Source organism: Scheffersomyces amazonensis (assembly GCF_036850825.1).
Source record: "Scheffersomyces amazonensis strain UFMG-HMD-26.3 chromosome Unknown RJT21scaffold_1, whole genome shotgun sequence".
Taxonomy (NCBI): domain Eukaryota; kingdom Fungi; phylum Ascomycota; class Pichiomycetes; order Serinales; family Debaryomycetaceae; genus Scheffersomyces; species Scheffersomyces amazonensis.
In genome coordinates this window covers 2,056,430-2,075,525 of record NW_027042741.1, presented here as the reverse complement: position 1 = coordinate 2,075,525, position 19,096 = coordinate 2,056,430, and the positions used below count along the sequence as shown (strand labels likewise).

The 19,096-nt window shown below is 32.5% G+C and overlaps 8 protein-coding genes across 8 annotated transcripts; 5 read left to right on the top strand and 3 right to left on the bottom strand. All coding sequences in view use genetic code 12, as the record gives it.

Annotated features, from left to right (window-relative positions):
• Window positions 1-6: 6 nt before the first annotated feature.
• DFG10 (putative polyprenol reductase) lies at window positions 7-912 on the top strand (the record flags this gene model as incomplete). Its single annotated transcript, XM_064880020.1, has 1 exon — window positions 7-912. One exon carries the CDS (start codon window positions 7-9, stop codon window positions 910-912), a length of 906 nt encoding a protein of 301 aa, XP_064741317.1.
• Window positions 913-1,012: 100 nt separating this feature from the next.
• RJT21DRAFT_4542 (uncharacterized protein) lies at window positions 1,013-3,679 on the bottom strand (the record flags this gene model as incomplete). Its single annotated transcript, XM_064884636.1, has 1 exon — window positions 1,013-3,679. The coding sequence occupies one exon, from the start codon at window positions 3,677-3,679 to the stop codon at window positions 1,013-1,015; it is 2,667 nt and encodes an 888-aa protein (XP_064741316.1).
• A 485-nt stretch (window positions 3,680-4,164) lies between these two features.
• RJT21DRAFT_117633 (uncharacterized protein) lies at window positions 4,165-5,735 on the top strand. Its single transcript, XM_064880771.1, has one exon. It carries the CDS (start codon window positions 4,322-4,324, stop codon window positions 5,672-5,674), a length of 1,353 nt encoding a protein of 450 aa, XP_064741315.1. The 5' UTR covers window positions 4,165-4,321; the 3' UTR covers window positions 5,675-5,735.
• An 80-nt stretch (window positions 5,736-5,815) lies between these two features.
• Window positions 5,816-6,914, top strand: VPS28 (ESCRT-I subunit protein). The gene has a single exon (XM_064883244.1). The coding sequence runs from the start codon at window positions 5,851-5,853 to the stop codon at window positions 6,697-6,699; it is 849 nt and encodes a 282-aa protein (XP_064741314.1). The 5' UTR covers window positions 5,816-5,850; the 3' UTR covers window positions 6,700-6,914.
• Window positions 6,696-7,823, bottom strand: RJT21DRAFT_117632 (proteasome regulatory particle lid subunit). Its single transcript, XM_064880770.1, has one exon. The coding sequence runs from the start codon at window positions 7,595-7,597 to the stop codon at window positions 6,752-6,754; it is 846 nt and encodes a 281-aa protein (XP_064741313.1). The 5' UTR covers window positions 7,598-7,823; the 3' UTR covers window positions 6,696-6,751.
• Window positions 7,824-7,827: 4 nt separating this feature from the next.
• Window positions 7,828-8,573, top strand: RJT21DRAFT_13371 (RNA methylation protein). The gene has a single exon (XM_064883219.1). It carries the CDS (start codon window positions 8,027-8,029, stop codon window positions 8,414-8,416), a length of 390 nt encoding a protein of 129 aa, XP_064741312.1. The 5' UTR covers window positions 7,828-8,026; the 3' UTR covers window positions 8,417-8,573.
• An 899-nt stretch (window positions 8,574-9,472) lies between these two features.
• On the top strand, window positions 9,473-11,947 carry RJT21DRAFT_79750 (serine/threonine protein kinase; the record flags this gene model as incomplete). The annotated part of the gene is made up of 1 exon (XM_064885230.1): window positions 9,473-11,947. The coding sequence occupies one exon, from the start codon at window positions 9,473-9,475 to the stop codon at window positions 11,945-11,947; it is 2,475 nt and encodes an 824-aa protein (XP_064741311.1).
• A 95-nt stretch (window positions 11,948-12,042) lies between these two features.
• Window positions 12,043-13,481, bottom strand: PIR1 (beta-1,3-glucan linked protein). Its single transcript, XM_064883225.1, has 2 exons — window positions 12,670-13,481; window positions 12,043-12,612 (listed from the first exon to the last, which is right to left on the bottom strand). Exons 1-2 carry the CDS (start codon window positions 13,070-13,072, stop codon window positions 12,206-12,208), a joined length of 810 nt encoding a protein of 269 aa, XP_064741310.1. The 5' UTR covers window positions 13,073-13,481; the 3' UTR covers window positions 12,043-12,205.
• Window positions 13,482-19,096: the final 5,615 nt, after the last annotated feature.

The following is a 19,096-nucleotide window of genomic DNA, read 5'->3' as shown; positions in this document are numbered from 1 at the left end:
TTCATTATGGTCACATGTAGCATTAACAATGTGCTACTAAGCGTAATGGCAGCATATACCTTTATGATACTTAACATTCTTCTTGTTAAGTTCTATCGGCCTTTGAATAATTTGCTCTTGCATGGTAAGACTATCAGCAATAAGACCATCAATGATGGTGCAAAATCTAGCAATAGTCTACTCAGACAATTAGTTGACTTTATAGTCACACTAACAGTCCCCAAATCCTGGTTTACTCACTACTATATAGTGTTTACTGTGTCTTGTTGTTTAATACAACTTTTTCCATGGTATGGAACCTATCAACCGGAAGTAGATACTGTTGATACTGTAACATACAAAAATTACAAGTTTATTCATGTGATGATGTCTATTCAAGCTATTAGACGGACAATTGAAAGCTTTACAATAACAAAGTTCTCATCCAATTCAAGAATGAACTTTACTCACTATATCGTTGGGTTAGCTCATTATATCTTGATTTCAATCAATTGCTATGGTTCTTTGGTACCATTTTCGCAATCTTCTATAACGCCCAAAACTGGTATTAATGGTATTACTGTAATTGATATAATTTTATTTACCGTATTCTTATTGGCTTCAATAGATCAATTCCTCAACCATTACCATTTATCTACACTAAAGAAATATACTATTCCCTCCAAGTTCAAATACGTATCATCACCACATTACTTAGATGAGATAATTATCTATGTCTTATTCTTTATTTCTAGTATAAAGAACATAACAAGATTTAGTAGTATTTCTATTATTCATCTAAACTACTTGCTTAGTACTGTATTTGTTGTAGTAAATTTATCCATTAGTTCAATTGATAATTACAAATGGTACAAGTTAAAATTTAAAGATGAATTTAGGCTTAAATGGTCTATAATTCCAGGACTAATCTAATACAAGATCTTGTTCAAATTCGAATAAATGATGATGTCAATTAACTATAGATTTACATAATTGGGTATTTTACAATAATATATTGTCTACTGGTTCATGCTTAATGATCGGCCTTTGGTGGTGCTGGAGTAGAATCTTTTGGTGGTAGTGGTGGTAGTGGTGCTGGATTAGAATCCGTATCTGGTCCGCTATATTGACCCACCTTATGACCCTTTTGAGGTCCTTGAGCACAGTATTCTATGGAAGATTCTATTGCACATCTATGATTAATATCATAACCTTTCAATTGGAATTGATCATCTTCGGTGATTACATTCTTTTCATCGTATAATGAAGGAACACGAAGTAAATAGTTTAATAAACCTTGAATGTGGACAACAGTCACATCGTTATCATTTGCAGACAATGTTACACCCATGTAATCATTGAAATGGATCCAAGAGGTTTGCTTTTGTTTTTCTCTTTTGGCAATTTGTCCCTCAGACGATTCAACTTCCTCTTCTCGTGGTGGTTGACCTTGAGCTTGTGGTTGGGCTTGGACTTGTGGTTGGGCTTGGGCTTGTGGTTGGGCTTGACCTTGCGCTTGACCTTGCGCTTGACCTTGCGCTTGACCTTGCGCTTGACCTTGCGCTTGACCTTGCACTTGACCTTGCGCTTGACCTTGCGCTTGACCTTGAGGTGGTTGAGCCTGTCCTTGAGGTGGTTGAGCTTGAGGTTGTGGTTGAGCCTGTCCTTGAGGTGTTTCAGCTTGTTCCTTTGGTGCATCAACCTGACCTTGACCTGCAGCAACCTGACCTTGACCTGCAGCAACCTGACCTTGACCTGCAGCAACCTGACCTTGAGGTGCAGCATTCTGACCTTGAGGTGCAGCATTAGGTTTGGGTGCTTCATTATTAGCCTTTGGAGCCACAGCCTCTTCCTTAGGAGCTGGAGCTTGTGGAGCTGGGGCTTGTCCCGGTCTTTGGTCCTGGTTTGGTGTTTCAACTTGTCCCTGAGGGTTTTGAGCCTGTTTTTCATTAATCTCTTGCTTCACTTCAAGAGCTCCATCATCAGAAGGTATATGATCAAAGTATACCTTTTTATATAAAAGTCCTTCTTTAACAATAGAACTCACTTCCCAAAATGCAATTGAATTAGGTACCAATATATTTCTACCTTCACAAGAGTCTATTTTACCTTCTCCATCTAATGCAACCACGGCTTGAGTGACAAATGTGGCATCAAAATCAAAATAATTGGAAATATCGCTTAATTTATAGTAATACTTATGAGTAGTTGGATTATAATCTTCTACCAATAAGACTAAATTAGGTCTATAAAGTGAATAACCACAACCACAATCATTTAAATGACTTCTAGCCCATCCAATATAGAATTGTCTATTTTCAGGAGTCTCAAATTTATTTCTAATATGACTTGGAATTAAATCATTCATAGGTACAGAAACAAATTGAGTAGCTCCTAAAATTGGAGATTTATAATCATGATCTTTCTTTTCAGGTTTCTGAACATAATCACATACTCCTGTATCAATTTCACAACTAACTACTTCTAATGGAACTACTGAATTAATAAAATTTAATTTAGTATTACCCACTTGATCTTTATTAACATTCGATAAAGATATAAATGGAGTCCAATTTCTTTCTGCATCAGAGAATGGATGAGATCTCTTGGATAAGATTTCTAATTTGTGAGAGAATGGTAAATATTCATGCATAACTCTCTTTAAACCTAATTTCTTAACTTTCATACTAAATACAATGATTGGTTCATTGAAACCTAATGGATTCTTTCTAGAAATGATTCTAGGATCTTCTGGACCAAAATGATGTTTATCTTTAATAGTTTTCAATCTATAATCAATGGGGATTGGTAAAATTGAAGGATAAGTTACATTTCTAAAGGCAATAGTTCTCTTCAAAATAGTTGAAGAAGATGATCCATCAGCATTTACTACTGATTTAACAGTATTTTGTTCATATGGTAAAGTTAATGTTGAACCTTTAATTTCTTTCCAAGATTTATCATATAATTGAACATACAAGAAACTAACAAAAGCTTTATTAGGTTCACCAGTTGGAGAATATAATACTGTACTAACAACATAATGACAATCATATTGTGGTAACCATATAGAAGAACCTCCATGTCTTATCCATCTTTTTGTATGATCAATATTTGGTTTAAATCTTTTATCAGCTTTTTTAATCATATTTGAATAAGCTGGTAATTGTTGTAAAGAATTTTCAAATAAACTAAAATCAGCATCTAAGAAATATTGTGGAGATATACGAAAGAAATAATCATAACCAATTCTTGGACAAATATCCTTTAAATTAAATTCAAAATTATTTGGTACATTACGTACATGTTGATAAGGATCAGCAAAAGTTTTTAAATTACGAAGTTTATATTTCTTATTAGAATTATCATCATTTAATAAATGAGCATCTAATGGGAATGAAGATAATTTATCATAAGAATCTAAACTTTGTAATTTTGCAATAATTGCATGAGGATCTTCTTCAATTGGAATTGGAGTTTGATTCCCAAATATTGAATGAAGTACTTTAGACCATAAAGAATTTGAAAATTCTACTTTAGAATTAAAATCATATTGATGAGAAGCAGTGGTAACTCTAGTAGCGATAAATCCTGTCGGAGTTATCGTTGCATGAATTAAATAAAGTCCAACTAATAGTAAAGCTGATAAAGTTATTATAGCCAGTCCAAGTTTAACATATTTCTTTGAGAGATACAGCATTGTCGCTATACACCCCGTATCATTCAAGTTAAGGTAAAGGGTCCAAGCTTCTGTTTAAGTAGAAACTGGTGTTAAAGAACAGGTGGACTTTGAGAGTTGTGTGGTATTAATTTATTTATTTATTTTATTATTTTCTAGTTAATTTATTTTAAATTTTATTTTAATTTTTAATTTTATTTTATAGTATATACGTGAGGATTTTATTTTTCATCCATCGTCTGTGGTTGGATCGAGCCTTTGGATAAGTGGGGTGGGTGTGCCAAGACTCCTGTGAGTGGGCAAATTGTTCATTACACTTTGTGTGAGTGATTATGACTGCTTCGAAATCAGATCTTTGATAACTCTCATTAAGGATCTGTAATTTGTAGTAGGTTTGAATGTGTCTATCTGTACAGTGTAATATGTAGTACTCTGATAGTGCTTGGAGGTGCAACTATATTTTCCGATCCGCGTCTCGTGTGTCGCGAATCAGTTTACGACAGACAGAAGCATGTCGTAAATTGTCTTAAAGCCTTTACCTTTTTCAGTCCTATCCTGCATACAGAAAGGTAAACATCCACCTTCAGCTTAGCCTCTACTGATGTCTAGTGACTAGTAACTAGTAACTAAGGACAAGTAAAACAATTACGAGTAGCGAAGAGCATGTTCAGTAATAAGAATCAGTCGCCCGTGGTGGTTAACTTAGAATCTCCTGGAACAAGTATAGTCCGAGGGTGTCCTGGAGTGATACGAAGCATTCCCCGTATCGATACTAATCTAGAAGTGAGATCAACTATACCGGGTAGATCATTCAAATTGCGAAACATTAGTGTTGAATTGAGAACCACTCAGAAAGTAGGTGTTCCCTCAAAACTAGGGACCAATGATGCCACTAGGGACTATAAAATATTTGAAAATCCTACACTTTATCGACCTCCAATGGCTCAATTATCTCAAGAATTGATAGGTTTGGATATTCCCTTATTAATTCCTTTACCAAAGGATATTGTATCTAGTGGAATATATCCTAATTTCAATGCATATACTATCCATAGATTGATCATTAAAGTATCATTGGGAGATTCTATTGATAATGAAATGAATTATATATTTCAATTCCCAGTCCCCATAATAATCTATGATTCCTTACCATTATATGGACAATTTAATACCCCTATAATAGAATCTAAGACAAATTCTGATCAACAAGTAGTAGTAGAAGTTAATTTACCAGTGTCATCTCTTGGACCAAGAGATATGTTTAGTGTAAATATGAAAATCATGGGTAATTATCTTAACAATCACTTGAAAAGAAATCTAAAATTATCCAAACTTACAGTTCAAATCCATGAGATCTTAGAATGTTATGAAGGTGGACTTCCTAGTAAATCAACTAAGATATTCAGTACTAATGAACTATTCGAAGATAATAATTTAATAACTACTCAAGGTATAACTTATCAATTCAGATGTAGATTTCCTTACTATAATGATTACTTAAGATTATATGCTAGTAAAGTTGAAACTAATGGACGAAAATTTCAATATTCTGAAGATCTTGAACATCTAGATAATGAAAAAGATTTTGATGAAAATGGTGAACGTGTAAGGTTCAATCCTAACACAGTTATACTTAATAATTCTTCATTGAATGATGGAAAAATTGAGTTAGGAATACCATTAACTCATACTCAGGGCTTTACTACTAGAGGTAAATTTTTTTCTATAAGATACGAAATGCATATCAAGGTAAAATTGATCAATACCAAAGATCTTGAGATAACTATTCCATTGACAGTATGTCCCTTTGATCGAATCAGTAGTGATTATTTGTTACAGTGGGTTTCTCAGGAATGTGAAGAGTCTAATGCTAAATTCGGTCGCGACATTCGTAATTTAATCTTTCATTCAGTTAAGTATAATGAGATCATTGACATGTTCCAGCAATTCATTGATCCCGCCAAAACTTACAAAAACAAAAGATCCGATTGGATTAAACTAGGGTATAATATATAGGAATATAGATAAAGGTATATTTGCAACTTTGTAATTGAAAAGAAAAACAAGATGTCGCAGATAAGAATGTCGTGAAATGCGACATTTCTCCAAGCCCACTTACCCATAATCAGCCATAACTAAATGTTAGTAATTATAGACTATAAAAGTAGGATATATAATTCTACTTAACTAACATGTCTTCACCATTAGCATATGCACCCACATCCACTACCAGCTACACTACCAGTAAAAATCATGAACAGTATCATCAAGAAATCACAAAATCAACTCTTATCAAGACATCTCTCCATAAAAACATCTATGAATCATTAGCAGAAATATATCTGATCATTCCTACACTTGAATTATTAGAGAATTCATTTTTAAAAGATTTTATAACCGATAAAGAAATATATACAAACATTTCTTATCGATTGATCAATCAATTCCAAATTATACTAAAGTCTTTTAAGGATAATACTGAGAAATTTAATCTTCTTCAAACTATATTAGGAGGTGTACTTGATTCTGAATTGACTAACTTTTTGAAGTTATTTTCCAATAAGTTTGATTTACATGATTATTCCAAAGCTATAAATCGATTAGTAGTAGGAGTTCCTGCTACAATTGAACATTTAAGTACTCAAGTAGAAAGTTCTAGTCATCATACTCCACCACCTGTAATTGTGGCTAGTGGAAGTAATAATGATACTAATGATAATGCACCTGCTTCAACTTCAAGTGCAAGATTAATTGCTCAAATAACGGGTAATTTCATTACATGTATGGATGCAGTTAAATTAAATTATTTAACTAAAGAGAAATTACATCCAGTATTAAGTAATCTAGTAGTTGGTATTAATGATTTGGTTGAAAATGATAATCATAAAGAATTGGAGTTTAATGGGAAATCCAAGCTTGTTAGTTGGTTAATCAAATTGAATAACTTGGGAGAAATTGAAGAATTAAATCAAACTGATGCAGAACAATTTTTAAATGATTTGGATGTAGCTTATAAGGGATTCTACTCTAGTTTAGAATAGTTATATATATCTAATATTAAGATTAATTTACGAGTCTATATCATATATATCATTAAACAATAGATTCAATTTGTTCTGAATAACCTAATACATTCTTAATGACGGCATGTTCTTGAGATTCTTCTTCACCTTCTAAATCAATATCACCATCAGATTTATCAAAGTATATATTACCGTTTTCAAGTCTCCAGTTGTTTATACCAAATTCTTCAAACAAAGCTTTCTCAAATTCACTATCAGAAAGTTCTTGTGGGAAGTATAATAAATTTTTACAGTTATTGATAGGTAAGAATTTATAGGTTTTATCAATAGATTTTGAAATTTCAAATCTTAATGCATGAATTAAAGTATCTATGAAATGCTCATATTCAATACATGGTAAATTTGTCTTTTGATTTAATAATTTCCAAATTTTGATATAATTTCCTTCCATTAGATTTCGTTCTAAATTAATGGGGAATTGTAAATATTTGTCTTGTTCAATATTATATTGATCTGAATTGAAAATTATTTCTAATTCAATATGAAAATTGGAGATTAAACCCTTTGATAAAAGATATAAAAGATTTAATGATATGATTTTTGTGGTATCAGTATTCAATTCATGTTTATGATATAACTTTTTATTGAGATAAAATGGTTTTAATTGAGAAAAGAAATTCTCAAACCCGGTGTAATTATTGGTTAATAAAGAACTTAAGACTCCTATTTCAAGAATTCGTTGACTGATTTTTAAATCATTAATTTGATTCTTAGTGGTAGTATTATTTAATAATGGAACTAATAAATTATGTTTAATTAACTCAATTCGAATGGGAGGTAAGAGCTTTTGACATTGCTCGTAATTACCCTGCTCAAATGACTGGTACAACTCAGCAGTTAACTTTTGTAATGACATGATTTATATGGTGCTAATGGTACTATTAGTAGTTAAGGTGCAACCGTAATATTGCCACTTGATTGTCAACAAATTTGGCTGAGAATAAGGGTCGTGTGGATGGGCGGAAATGGCGCTACTACCACTTTGTACTAAGAATAGCGTGGTGTATGAGTTAGTTGGTTGTTAAAATGTAAATGTTTGGGGTTGAATAAAGCATCTCTTGCTTACATGCATGAGTTCTGTGTGTAAATGAATTATTCTAATAATATATTTGTAATATAATATATAACCTATGTTACTTATATATATACAGTTAGATATTCATGCACGTGATCATCGGTCACGCTTTTGCATCTTACAACTTTTTTTAGACTTTTTCAAGAAGAGATCAAGTCATCGCCAGGCTTTAACTTATAGCTCAAAACGTAGTGACAGTCAAAAAGTAATATGAAGTTCTTAACCACCAACTTTGTCAAGTGCGCTGTCAAAGGATGTCAATCCTCGCAGGAGTCATTTCCTTTAAAGTATGAAGAGTGTCAATTAGTTCAAGAAGAACAAGAATATAATCCAGAATTCATTACTCATATGTTAGAACGTTTAGATTGGAATGCTATATTGAAAGTAGCTCATGATTTAGGTAATGATAGATTACCTCCAAACAAGCCTGAAAATTTGGATCCAATAATGGAAGATGATCAAGCTGTATTAAGGGATTTGCATACTTTATTATTAGAAACTCAAATAGTTGAAGGTAAGATGGTGTGTGGTAACTGTGAGCATATCTACTACATCAAGAACTCCATACCCAACTTCTTGTTACCACCTCATTTGTGTTAGTACTAACATAAGTAACGCTTCAGTTTAGTCTGATTGTGAGTTTCATCTCAGTCTCAGTCTCAGTCTCAGTCTCAGTCTCAGTCTCAGTCTCAGTCTAAGCTTCCTGTACTATAGAAAATGTATTATCTGCTCTGTACATACATAGTCAATAAATACAACTCCGTCTTATTAATTAGTAACTGGTATATATTTTCACTGTATAAGCACACTTCCACACAATACAATATTTCCGGTGGTAAAGCCTTCCGTGTTTCAGAAAATAGAGTGGGGACTACCACAGATCTCATTCGAGATTCCGCCTGATATCTCTACTATGTACTATACAATATACAGTAAACTACAATACACACTATATAAAGTTCTATTCTATTCTTTACTACTCTATACTGCTGTATACTGCTCTTTAATATACAATAATACAGTATACAGCAATATACACTACTGTAATACTCTAAGGTTTAGACATTTCTGTCTACCCAGCCCACTATTGCTAAGAAAAATACGAGCGTCCCGTTCCGTTTCTTTTTTCTCCTGCCTCAATCTCCACCTGTTAATAATTGATTTGCTCAATTGGGTAAAGGGTGGAAGTTCTTGCTTACTATTAAAGTATATAACAGTATACTGAATTCATAATTATATAGTGATAGGATATTTGAATAGTGGATACATTCAAGTTACCTATAGACATTCTTTTATTTTATACGACCGATACGACACGTACGGTCAATCACTACGACAGAATCTAACTTTGCTTTATTCACGTAAGAGTCAAGTTTTATAGTTAAGTTATTAAAATTTGGACTTATTACTACATGTTCCCTTTGGTAACATTAAGTGAATATTATCTATCTGTTTCTAATATATTCGATATTATATATCATGGTTCTATTGCATCTGAATAATCCAACCATTACTTCAAATCTTCCACCTCATCCAACTATAACCCTGACAAACGATAATATCGTAGATCCAATGTCTCAAGCTGAATCTATGGTATCATCATTGGATGCAGATCCTTCCACTAGACATGAACAAGAAGCTTTACATCCACCAGCTATGATTAGATCTGATAGTTCTAATAATGATTTAGGAGTCCCTAGTAGACCCCATTCTCGTAATAGATCAAGATCAATCTCAATATCTAAATTACTATTATTTAATTCAATTAATGCTTCCAATAATAATTCAGACAAAGCTGGTAACTTTGCCAATGATTCAACCAAAACTGAAAGATCTGTAAGTCAAACATCAACATCTCCATCATTAAATCAAGATACAACTAACTTTATCAAATTAAAGAATTTGTTCAGACTTTCATCTACTTCAAGTGTTAATTCAAAACATAGCGAAACTTCATTGAAAACTCCAAAATCAGAATACGGATTTGATGATGAATTTGAAGATCAAGCTATAAGCCCAACCCCTTATAAATCTACTCCTCTTGGTAGAAAGAGATCTGTTTCTTCACCTCCTGGTAAGAATTATGACTATTCCGATTCACTTTCAAATCAGATCATTCCGGAAAATGGACGATTTGAAAATTTTAAAGACAATGCATCAACTCCTCGATTAAATACATCAGTAAATTCTCCAACAAATGATGGTTCTAAACACAAAGATTCCCCAGTTATGAGTTCAAATTTATATTTTGCGTATCAGGGCTTACCTCCTCATCAAACAGGGAGTAACAGACATCATCATTTGCAAATAAATGACGAGTCTATAACTAAACATGATGATATTTCTGTATCATTAAGACATAATGACTCGGTATTTTCATTGAGTGATTCAGGAGTATTAAAGCCTCCTACAAAAGCTCATCATAAATCTGAAGATTCTCCTATAACTACTCCGATATCAACACCAAAATTAACTGCCATTCGTGATAGTTCAGATAATCAACTTCAACCTCAATCAATTCAATTACCACCAAAAGCTCCAGCAATCGTTGAAGAAAAATCTATGGTGGAAGGAACCAAAACTGAAAAGGAGATTAGTAATGAAATACCAGGAACTTCATCTACATCTTCATTCCTGAGGACTTTGCGTAGAGTAGCTTCTGCTCCATTAGTTCATCGTCTTTTAAATGATTCAGCTCGATCATCTCCTGATCCTAGTAAATCTCCGGCAGATAAGTTATCTTCTGAGAAACAAGAAGAAGAATTTGATTTAAATAAGCATATTGGTGAATTAAACAAATTCCAAGGAAATAGACCTAGAACATATACACAAGAAAGAATGTATTCGAATGCAGCAACAAAAATTGTTGATGTTCAAGTAGGTCCCGAATGTTTCGAGAAGATTAAATTATTGGGTAAAGGTGATGTTGGGAAAGTTTATCTTGTAAAGGAGAAAACTTCAAGTAAATTATATGCTATGAAAATCTTATCCAAAAAGGAAATGATTGAACGTAATAAAATAAAACGTGCATTGGCAGAACAAGAGATTTTAGCTACTTCAAATCATCCTTTTATTGTCACCTTATATCATTCATTTCAATCAAATGATTATCTTTATCTTTGTATGGAATATTGTATGGGTGGAGAATTTTTTAGAGCTTTACAAACAAGAGAAACTAAATCTATTCCAGAAGATGATGCAAAATTTTATGCGGCTGAAGTAACGGCCGCTTTAGAATATTTGCATTTGATGGGTTTCATATATCGTGATTTAAAGCCTGAGAATATCTTATTACATCAATCTGGACATATTATGTTATCAGATTTTGACTTATCAAAACAAAGTGAAAGTGCCAAGAATCCGACGATTTCTTTCAGTAAATCATCTAGTCATTTGAATAGTATCAATCCAGGTCACGGTAATCATCATAATGGTCCTACAATTGATACTAAAGCATGTATTGATGGTTTTAGAACTAATTCATTTGTAGGTACTGAAGAATATATTGCTCCAGAAGTTATTAGAGGTAAAGGGCATACTAGTGCTGTTGATTGGTGGACTTTAGGTATATTTATATATGAAATGATTTATGGTACTACTCCATTCAAAGGATCGGACCGAAAAAAGACATTTGCTAATATCTTAAAGAAAGATGTTAAATTTATTGATCCAAGTTTGACCAGTTCCAATTGCAAAAGTTTAATCAAAAAGTTATTGATTAAAGATGAAGTGAAAAGATTAGGTTCTAAAACTGGAGCATCAGAAATTAAGAGTCATGCTTTCTTTAAAAATACCCAATGGGCATTGTTAAGAAATCAAAAGCCTCCTATGATTCCTGTATTAACTAAATCTTCTCCATCGAAAAAGCATGAGAAAATCATAGATAACGAGGATTCAAGCACATTAACTTCAGATTCTAATAGTACTAATACGGCTGCAAAAGCAAAAGTCATTGACTCAAGTGATCCTTTTGCAAATTTCAGTTCCGTAACTTTACATTACGGAGATGAACTTACTGAAGAACATTTAAATAATCAAAGTCTTAATGTTATGGATGATACTGCTTATGGGAATGTGGCTTATACTATAACCAGGAGCCCAATGAAGCAAAAGGGATTTTTGAAGAGATAAGGAACTAGGCATATATAGAAATTATATTGTTATATATATATCAATGCAAAATTGCAAGAAACGTTTAAACTAGATATACAGTGATTTAAGGAATCTTAAATAGTTAGGATTCCTGCAATATTCTGTAAACTTTCATTTTGTTTTACTGATCGAAATTATTCTAATAAAACTAATTTATTTTGAAATATAAACCCAAACCTATACAGAAATTTTAATAATAACGAGAAGAATTTTAAAAAGTGGTTATTTTATAATAATCTAACATGAGACCAAATCAATGATCTTTAATTTTACTGGTTCACATTGAGCGGCGACATTTTCATCATACAAGTTGTAGAAGTCACCGGATAAACATTGGTAGAAGACATCAGCGTCACCTAAGGCTAAGAAACCATCATTGGTGATAGACCAACCAGCAGCGTAAATAGCACCAGCTTGAGGTGGAGGACCATCGAATTGGAATTGTCTGTTAGCAACAATAGAACCAATTCTACCATGAGAATCAGTTAAAATAGATTTATTCAAAGTCATAGCTAATGAGTTTGTAGTAAGACAAGATTGTGGGAATGCACTATCACCAGCGGCAGCTTCAGTTGGAGCTTGGACTTGACCATCAGTAATTTGAGAAGCACCAGAAAGTGTAGAAGTTGTAAGAGTAGTTTGATGTTGAATTTGACCATCACCAATTTGGTTGACAACAGAAGCGGTTGAGGTAGTTTGATGCTGAATTTGACCATCACCAATTTGGTTAATAACTTGTGCGGTGGAAATAGTTTGGTGTTGAATTTGACCATCCCCAATTTGAGCAACTACTTCTGCTGGAGTGGCAGTGGTTTGGTGTTGAATTTGGCCATCACCAATTTGGTTTATTATTTGGGCTGTAGAAGTGGTTTGAGCTTGGATTTGGCCATCACCAATTTGATTAACATCTCTCTTGGCAGCAGCGGTAGCTGAAGAAGAAGCTAAAGTTTCAATTTGTATACCGAATGATTGAGTGTAGTCGGTGGTAGCACCTGAGTAAGTAGCTGAAGGAGTTAAAGTAGAAAATGGTTCTGATGGCACATAGTAGGCACAAGAACGATTTATCAATGATGCAGCAACAGCTAATATAGTTGAGTATCTCATTATGTTGTTTATATTTATGTATGTAACTTTTAATCAATTAAAGAACTTTTATGAAAGTGAGATTGTTCCAACTGTGATTGATTAATAGAAGATAAAAAGAAAGAAGAAAGAAATAGGAAAGATTAATCAAGAATTTGAGCTGTATTTATATTATTCTACCAACCCCTTTTCAGAATGATCCCATTGATTTAAATCAGTCCTCCTTGCATTCCATAAATAAACAAATGGCTTGATGACTGATTTGTTTTATTGATTTATGCTGGTTCATTAACCTCTTTAGAATATTGCTGTACAGTTAAGGGCAGTGATTCGTGGAGAGAGTCACAAAAAAATTAATTAAATGCATATATGTAAAGTAAACATAACTATTAATAACTTGCATGATCTAGAAGACACGGATCAAGGTTACGTTTTGAGTCATTGATCCAGCATTTAATCTGCAAGTACTCATAAAAGTTTCTATATATATTTTATTTTGCTCTTAGTGCGCTGGTTGCTGGTTGGCTGCGAAAGAAAAGTAAACAATAAATAGATTATGTGCAGTACCACCAGCCACCTTTTATTTTCTTTTAATTATGCTTTAGTGGCATTTGAACAGTCTATTGACGTAATAAAAATGCTTCGCTTCGCTTGTACCGGAAGGGCTAGGATGTGGTTAGAATTTCGATGGTACATATTATTCTCAATTATAATTGGAAGAATAATCGATTATTTGAGCTGGTTAACAGAAAAATTATGTATACGGGAGGCCTTAACCAAACATAACATAAATATCATTGGTTCTTGTTTGATTCTATGCTTTAACATTATATGACAAGTAGATACGACTAAATTTTGTGACAAGTAGATACGATTAAAATAAAGGTTAGACTGTTTATGTAATGGTAGGGTTTTGTCAAAGGGGGAATGAAAAAGAAAGAGCAAAATGAAACGAAGTTTTCATTAAATGACACAAAACTGCACTCCCTCGGCAAGAAGTATCCTTGTAATTAGTATCAATCGTAATTAAAAGATCAACATTGCTTATTTATATTATGATCCTTTAGATTTTTGGAATTGACGATCAGTAACAGTCGGGGATTAATTGTATATATCGGTCAATTAATCGTTAACGCTTTTAAAGAGACAGATTAGTTGGTAATACAACACCCAATATGTACAGAAATTTCAAGCTGTAATTAGAAGTTCGACTCAATGCATGGAATTTGTAATTTAATATTTGTTCAAAATTCATAAATAAAATGCATTGAGCAAATGATATATCCGCTTTACACAAATTCCAGGAATTTCTTAATAAGACGGAAATCTATGTACTGTTGTACTTAAAGGTGTTATATGTAGACTACCGTAATTGAATGCCACTAAAAGCCTCATTATCCTAACAATGAGTACATACATTACGAGTTCGATAATTAGAAAATAGAAGACGGAATAACATAGACACTAGGGGAGTTGAAACGGTTGCCGGGGTTGAAACGGTTGCTGGGGTTGAAATGGTTGTCCCCTTAATTATAATTGAATCAAATAAAGGTTAAACAACAAATGAGATTTACTGAGTGTACACCTTACGAATTACATCTGTAAAAAGCACGATTGATATGTTGACACTATGAATAGATCACACGGTATTCAATTAATCAGAGAGATATTCTCCCACTAAGAGATGTTTAGGATTGCACATGAACTGGTACCTTTAAACTGAAATTAATATTGGTACTTAATGACATGCAACGGTCTTTCGGAATTCATTCCGAAGAATGTATGAAGGGTTCATCGCAAGATACGACCTTTTACTATTTCACAAGCAGCAGAGTTGATGTTTGATAGTAATTATACCTTTTAGGAAATAGATAATTAATATGTTTCTTACAAATACTGCACTTTAAATTAGGTTGTAGATCGGCTTGAATAAAAATTTTGAACAGCAAAGACTCTCACATCAACCTACAGAATAATAAGATAAAATAAGGAAAAGAAATTATTGGAAAGCCGAAATGACAATACAGTGCGAACTCTCGTAATAGTTAACAAAAAAAAGAGGGGTAGTTGCTTTTTACTTTGTCTATTACGACAAAATATCACTAAATATTTTTAAATGAAATGAGTTAGACGTTGGGAAAATATTCTATTTTTGTACTTGATCTAGGAGCGAAAAAAAAAACTGAAGATAAGAGATTGTAAATCTTTAGAAAATAAGGAACCAATTTTTAGGAGTTTTAATTGCTCGTAATTCACCACACCTCCTGTTTCAGGATATTTATAAGTACTCTATAAGAGCAATTTTTAGTGAATGCGGTTCGAGCCGAGTTGGGGCTAGGTATTTTCGCAAATTTTTCCAGGGAGTGACCTTTTATTATTGTTATTCTTGCTTGATGTATATCATCTTAAACATAACTGCGTGTATGCGCTGCTAATAGAGAAGGTTTACACCTTCGGTTAAAGTATCTTCCGATAATAATAAGATATTTTAAGAAGAATCAAATATTCTGAATAAGTAAGAATTTTGGAATTTTGAAGAGATAGCTATTCTAATCTGGATTCTCGAGAATGTCATTGTCTTAGTAGTTAGAAGTAGTAAGTAAAAATGATTTTGAGCGAATCAAATATTGGAAAAATTCGGTAGAAATTACTTTCTCAGTACATGCAAATATTACTGTATAGCCGATCGTGGTCCTCTAACAGTAAAACATAAACTAAGATCGACCATCACAACGCGCTAATGGAGGAAACAAGGTTAGTTGGCTACTCAGGTTGAACTTGCAGTTGACGATCATTCCACATAAATCAGAAATTTGGAGAAAAATACTGGCACGATCTTCGGTCAAATTAGTAAAATAAACACAGAGTCAAGCGAGTAGAGATATTTTGTTACTGAAACTCATGTTATTTTTTAGGATATATCGCATTTATAATTTTATTATTTGTGTTGAAATTGTTTACTATCTACGAAGTAATAGAACCCTGTTAGCATAAAAGCTAACGCATTATGCACTAGATCTAGACGTTAACTAAGGAATACGAACAAATAGAAGAATTGACAGCAAGGGGAATCAACTATTTGTGCAGTTGGCGTTATCTTCAATATATGCTGGATTCTTCACTTAATTCTTTTTTAGAAAAATTCAATTAAGGTCGGTATAGGACAGCCAGTACAGACTTGTTTCATGTTTCATGTTCCATATTTTAGTAGAGCCCTATATCATTACATCTAAATTCACTTTGTAAACCATCGTGTTACAGAGTGCTTCAAAAAATTGAACAGTTTTTTTTAAGAAAAAAGATGAAAAAGCAATAAAAATAAACAAATCCTAATTAATTGCAAATTACTTTAATTACTTTACTTAAAAAGATTTCTCTTGAAGTACAGACTCTTGAAGTACAGATTATGGATGATTAAAATCTATCGTTTAACACCATTTATGCATATTTTGCCTTTTTTACTTCTCTCTGATGACTGTTTTGGTCTAAAATAAATAGGAAGTTTAAATTAGAAGCATCTTACACTAAATGACTATGGTCAGATTTATTTTCCCTGTATATTTGCTGGAGGAGCCTTTGGGAGTCATGGAAATTGAATTCCACTAGGACATTGAGCGTATTTTGGTCTAGCCGGCGAGTTAAAAAGAAACCAGTTTCAAACTTACACATAAAAAGTAATTACTAGTTTATGTACTTATGACGCCGATCATTACAGTGCTTTAATTTTTGCGCGACCTAATAAAATAATCCCGTACTGAATTGGGCAAAAGAACAAATATAGATCAACTGAGTTAAAAAGAGCTAAAAAGTTAAAAAGAGTTAAGCGTTGCAAAGACATGAAATATCCATTAGCATATAAAACTTGTACAAAAACAATTACAGAAAGTAGCCTTATTGTAGGATCGTCCAGAAATCGTAACGATAGAAGGCGCCGGCCCGCACCGAGCATTTGCTGTTCTTTTAGTTCGTAATAAACAAAACGTCCACTGGCCGCACCCCACTAGACTTGGACCAAAAAATAATGATGGACATTTACTTCGATTTCGCTAGCCACATACATCCAACGTAAGTTACATGGTTTTGAACATACATATGTTGATTTATCACTGTTTATCACTGTTTATTAAGATTAGCTAATGTTCCAATACTTTAAGTACGGTGCATACTTAATTTGTTATAGAAGAAAGGAGCACTTAAAATGAGAGTAGTCCCATAGTGAATTGAAAATGCTGAACAAAAACCGAGTAACATTGATAGCTCAATGACCAGATCCCAGCAAATAATATATTCATATATGTAAGTGAATTTTTGGTACGTTACAGTGATGCTGAGAATGCTACTGAAAAAGAAATACTGAAGGAATTTATAGAGGTGTGCCCAATTTTTAGGCACAATTCTAGGTCAAAGAAAAAGAAATAACTAATTAAGCTTTTCTTAGTTAAAAAATACTGCACAAAATTTTATGCAATGGGATTAAACTTACCTGCAATTGAATTGCGTCATAAAATTCTCGTTTCTCCGATCATCCTGTACCATATTTTATTTTTGAGTTGATTAGAGAGATTGCCAAAAGTTGGTCTAGAAACCAAATAAATATCAGCTAAAATCACTTTAAAGATTTTATGAAAGAATAGAAGACCATTTAAAGTAATGATAATATTTGATCTGCAAATAATATAAACGTGCTTAGTCATAATTTTAGTTGGTAAATCTAATCTATCTTTGTTTACAGCATAATCTATTGAATAGTGAAAAAAAAAAGAATTGAACAGAAAAAAAAATCTAAAAACGATTTGCAACGGAGTTTGACACAGTGGAGTAACACCTCTGCTATCAGAAAGTTTAACGGAAGAAAAAAAAGAACTTGAAATTATTTTTGCGGAAATGCATAGAATTAAAATATTATTTCATTTATAAAGACGCTAATCTTTGCAGATCTTTCTTTATTCGATTGTTTTCTTTTATTTATGGTGCGTATGGCCACCGAGAAGTGCCAGAATTTTTTGTTACAAGGTACCACACACCCTTTTTTGAGTTGATGACATTTACGCTGCCATTTTGGTTATAGCTTTTTGCTTCGCAGTGCTTATGTTCCTTGTCACATAGAGATTTTTCCTTGCCACATCACCCTGATTATGTACAAAGAAGTGATAAAGCTTTCCTTTTTTATTGTCGTCTTTGTCTGAATGGTCTTCCACCTCAGGCGATTATAGCATAAATTCCAAGAGACAAGAAATATCAATCGTTTTTGATTTATTGTCGGGTTTCTTAGTTTTTTAAATCCTTAGCTGCATATGATTTTTTACCTTTGTATTGCTTTATTTTCTCCGTGTATAAATGAGCCAATTTGCTTCTCTAGCATATTTCCTGTCTTGAATTATCCGTTAACATCATTACAACTTGAGTAAATAATTACGATTCTTATTTCCTCTAACGGAGAAAATCCTTTGGTTACCTATCTGGCATTCAAAAGTTTGCCTATGGTAAACAATTAAGGTTAAGTTGCAATATTTCCTAATAGTACTTTTGCGGCTACAACTGCAAGAAAAATTGAACCCGCAGATATTAATCTTAAAATTAGAACAGAAGATTTTCATCTAATATTTAGACTTTGTCTATACCCTAGCTCTACTATAACATTACGCCAAAAACTGAATCAAAAAAAAATTAATAATTTTCCTTGTCGCAAAAAAATCATTGGAATTAAACAATAAAATAATTTCTTTTTCAGCTTACAACCTCACAGTTAATAGGAAAAGTAACATTTACTGCAGCTGTACTGCAGCAGCTACTGCCAGTAATAAAAATAAAATTTTTAACAAAACATAAAATAAAATAATAATAACTTAGAAAATAATGTGCAAGAGAGTAAAGACCATAAAAAATAAAAAAAATAAAAATATTAAAAATCAGAAATTTAGAAAACTCATGATAATTCTTTGATGGAGTTGAACTAGTCGTATTTATATCAAATATAAACCCTGATTTTTCCTATACCCCATGATAAAAATTAACACACGGCTACCATATACGTTCCATAATTTC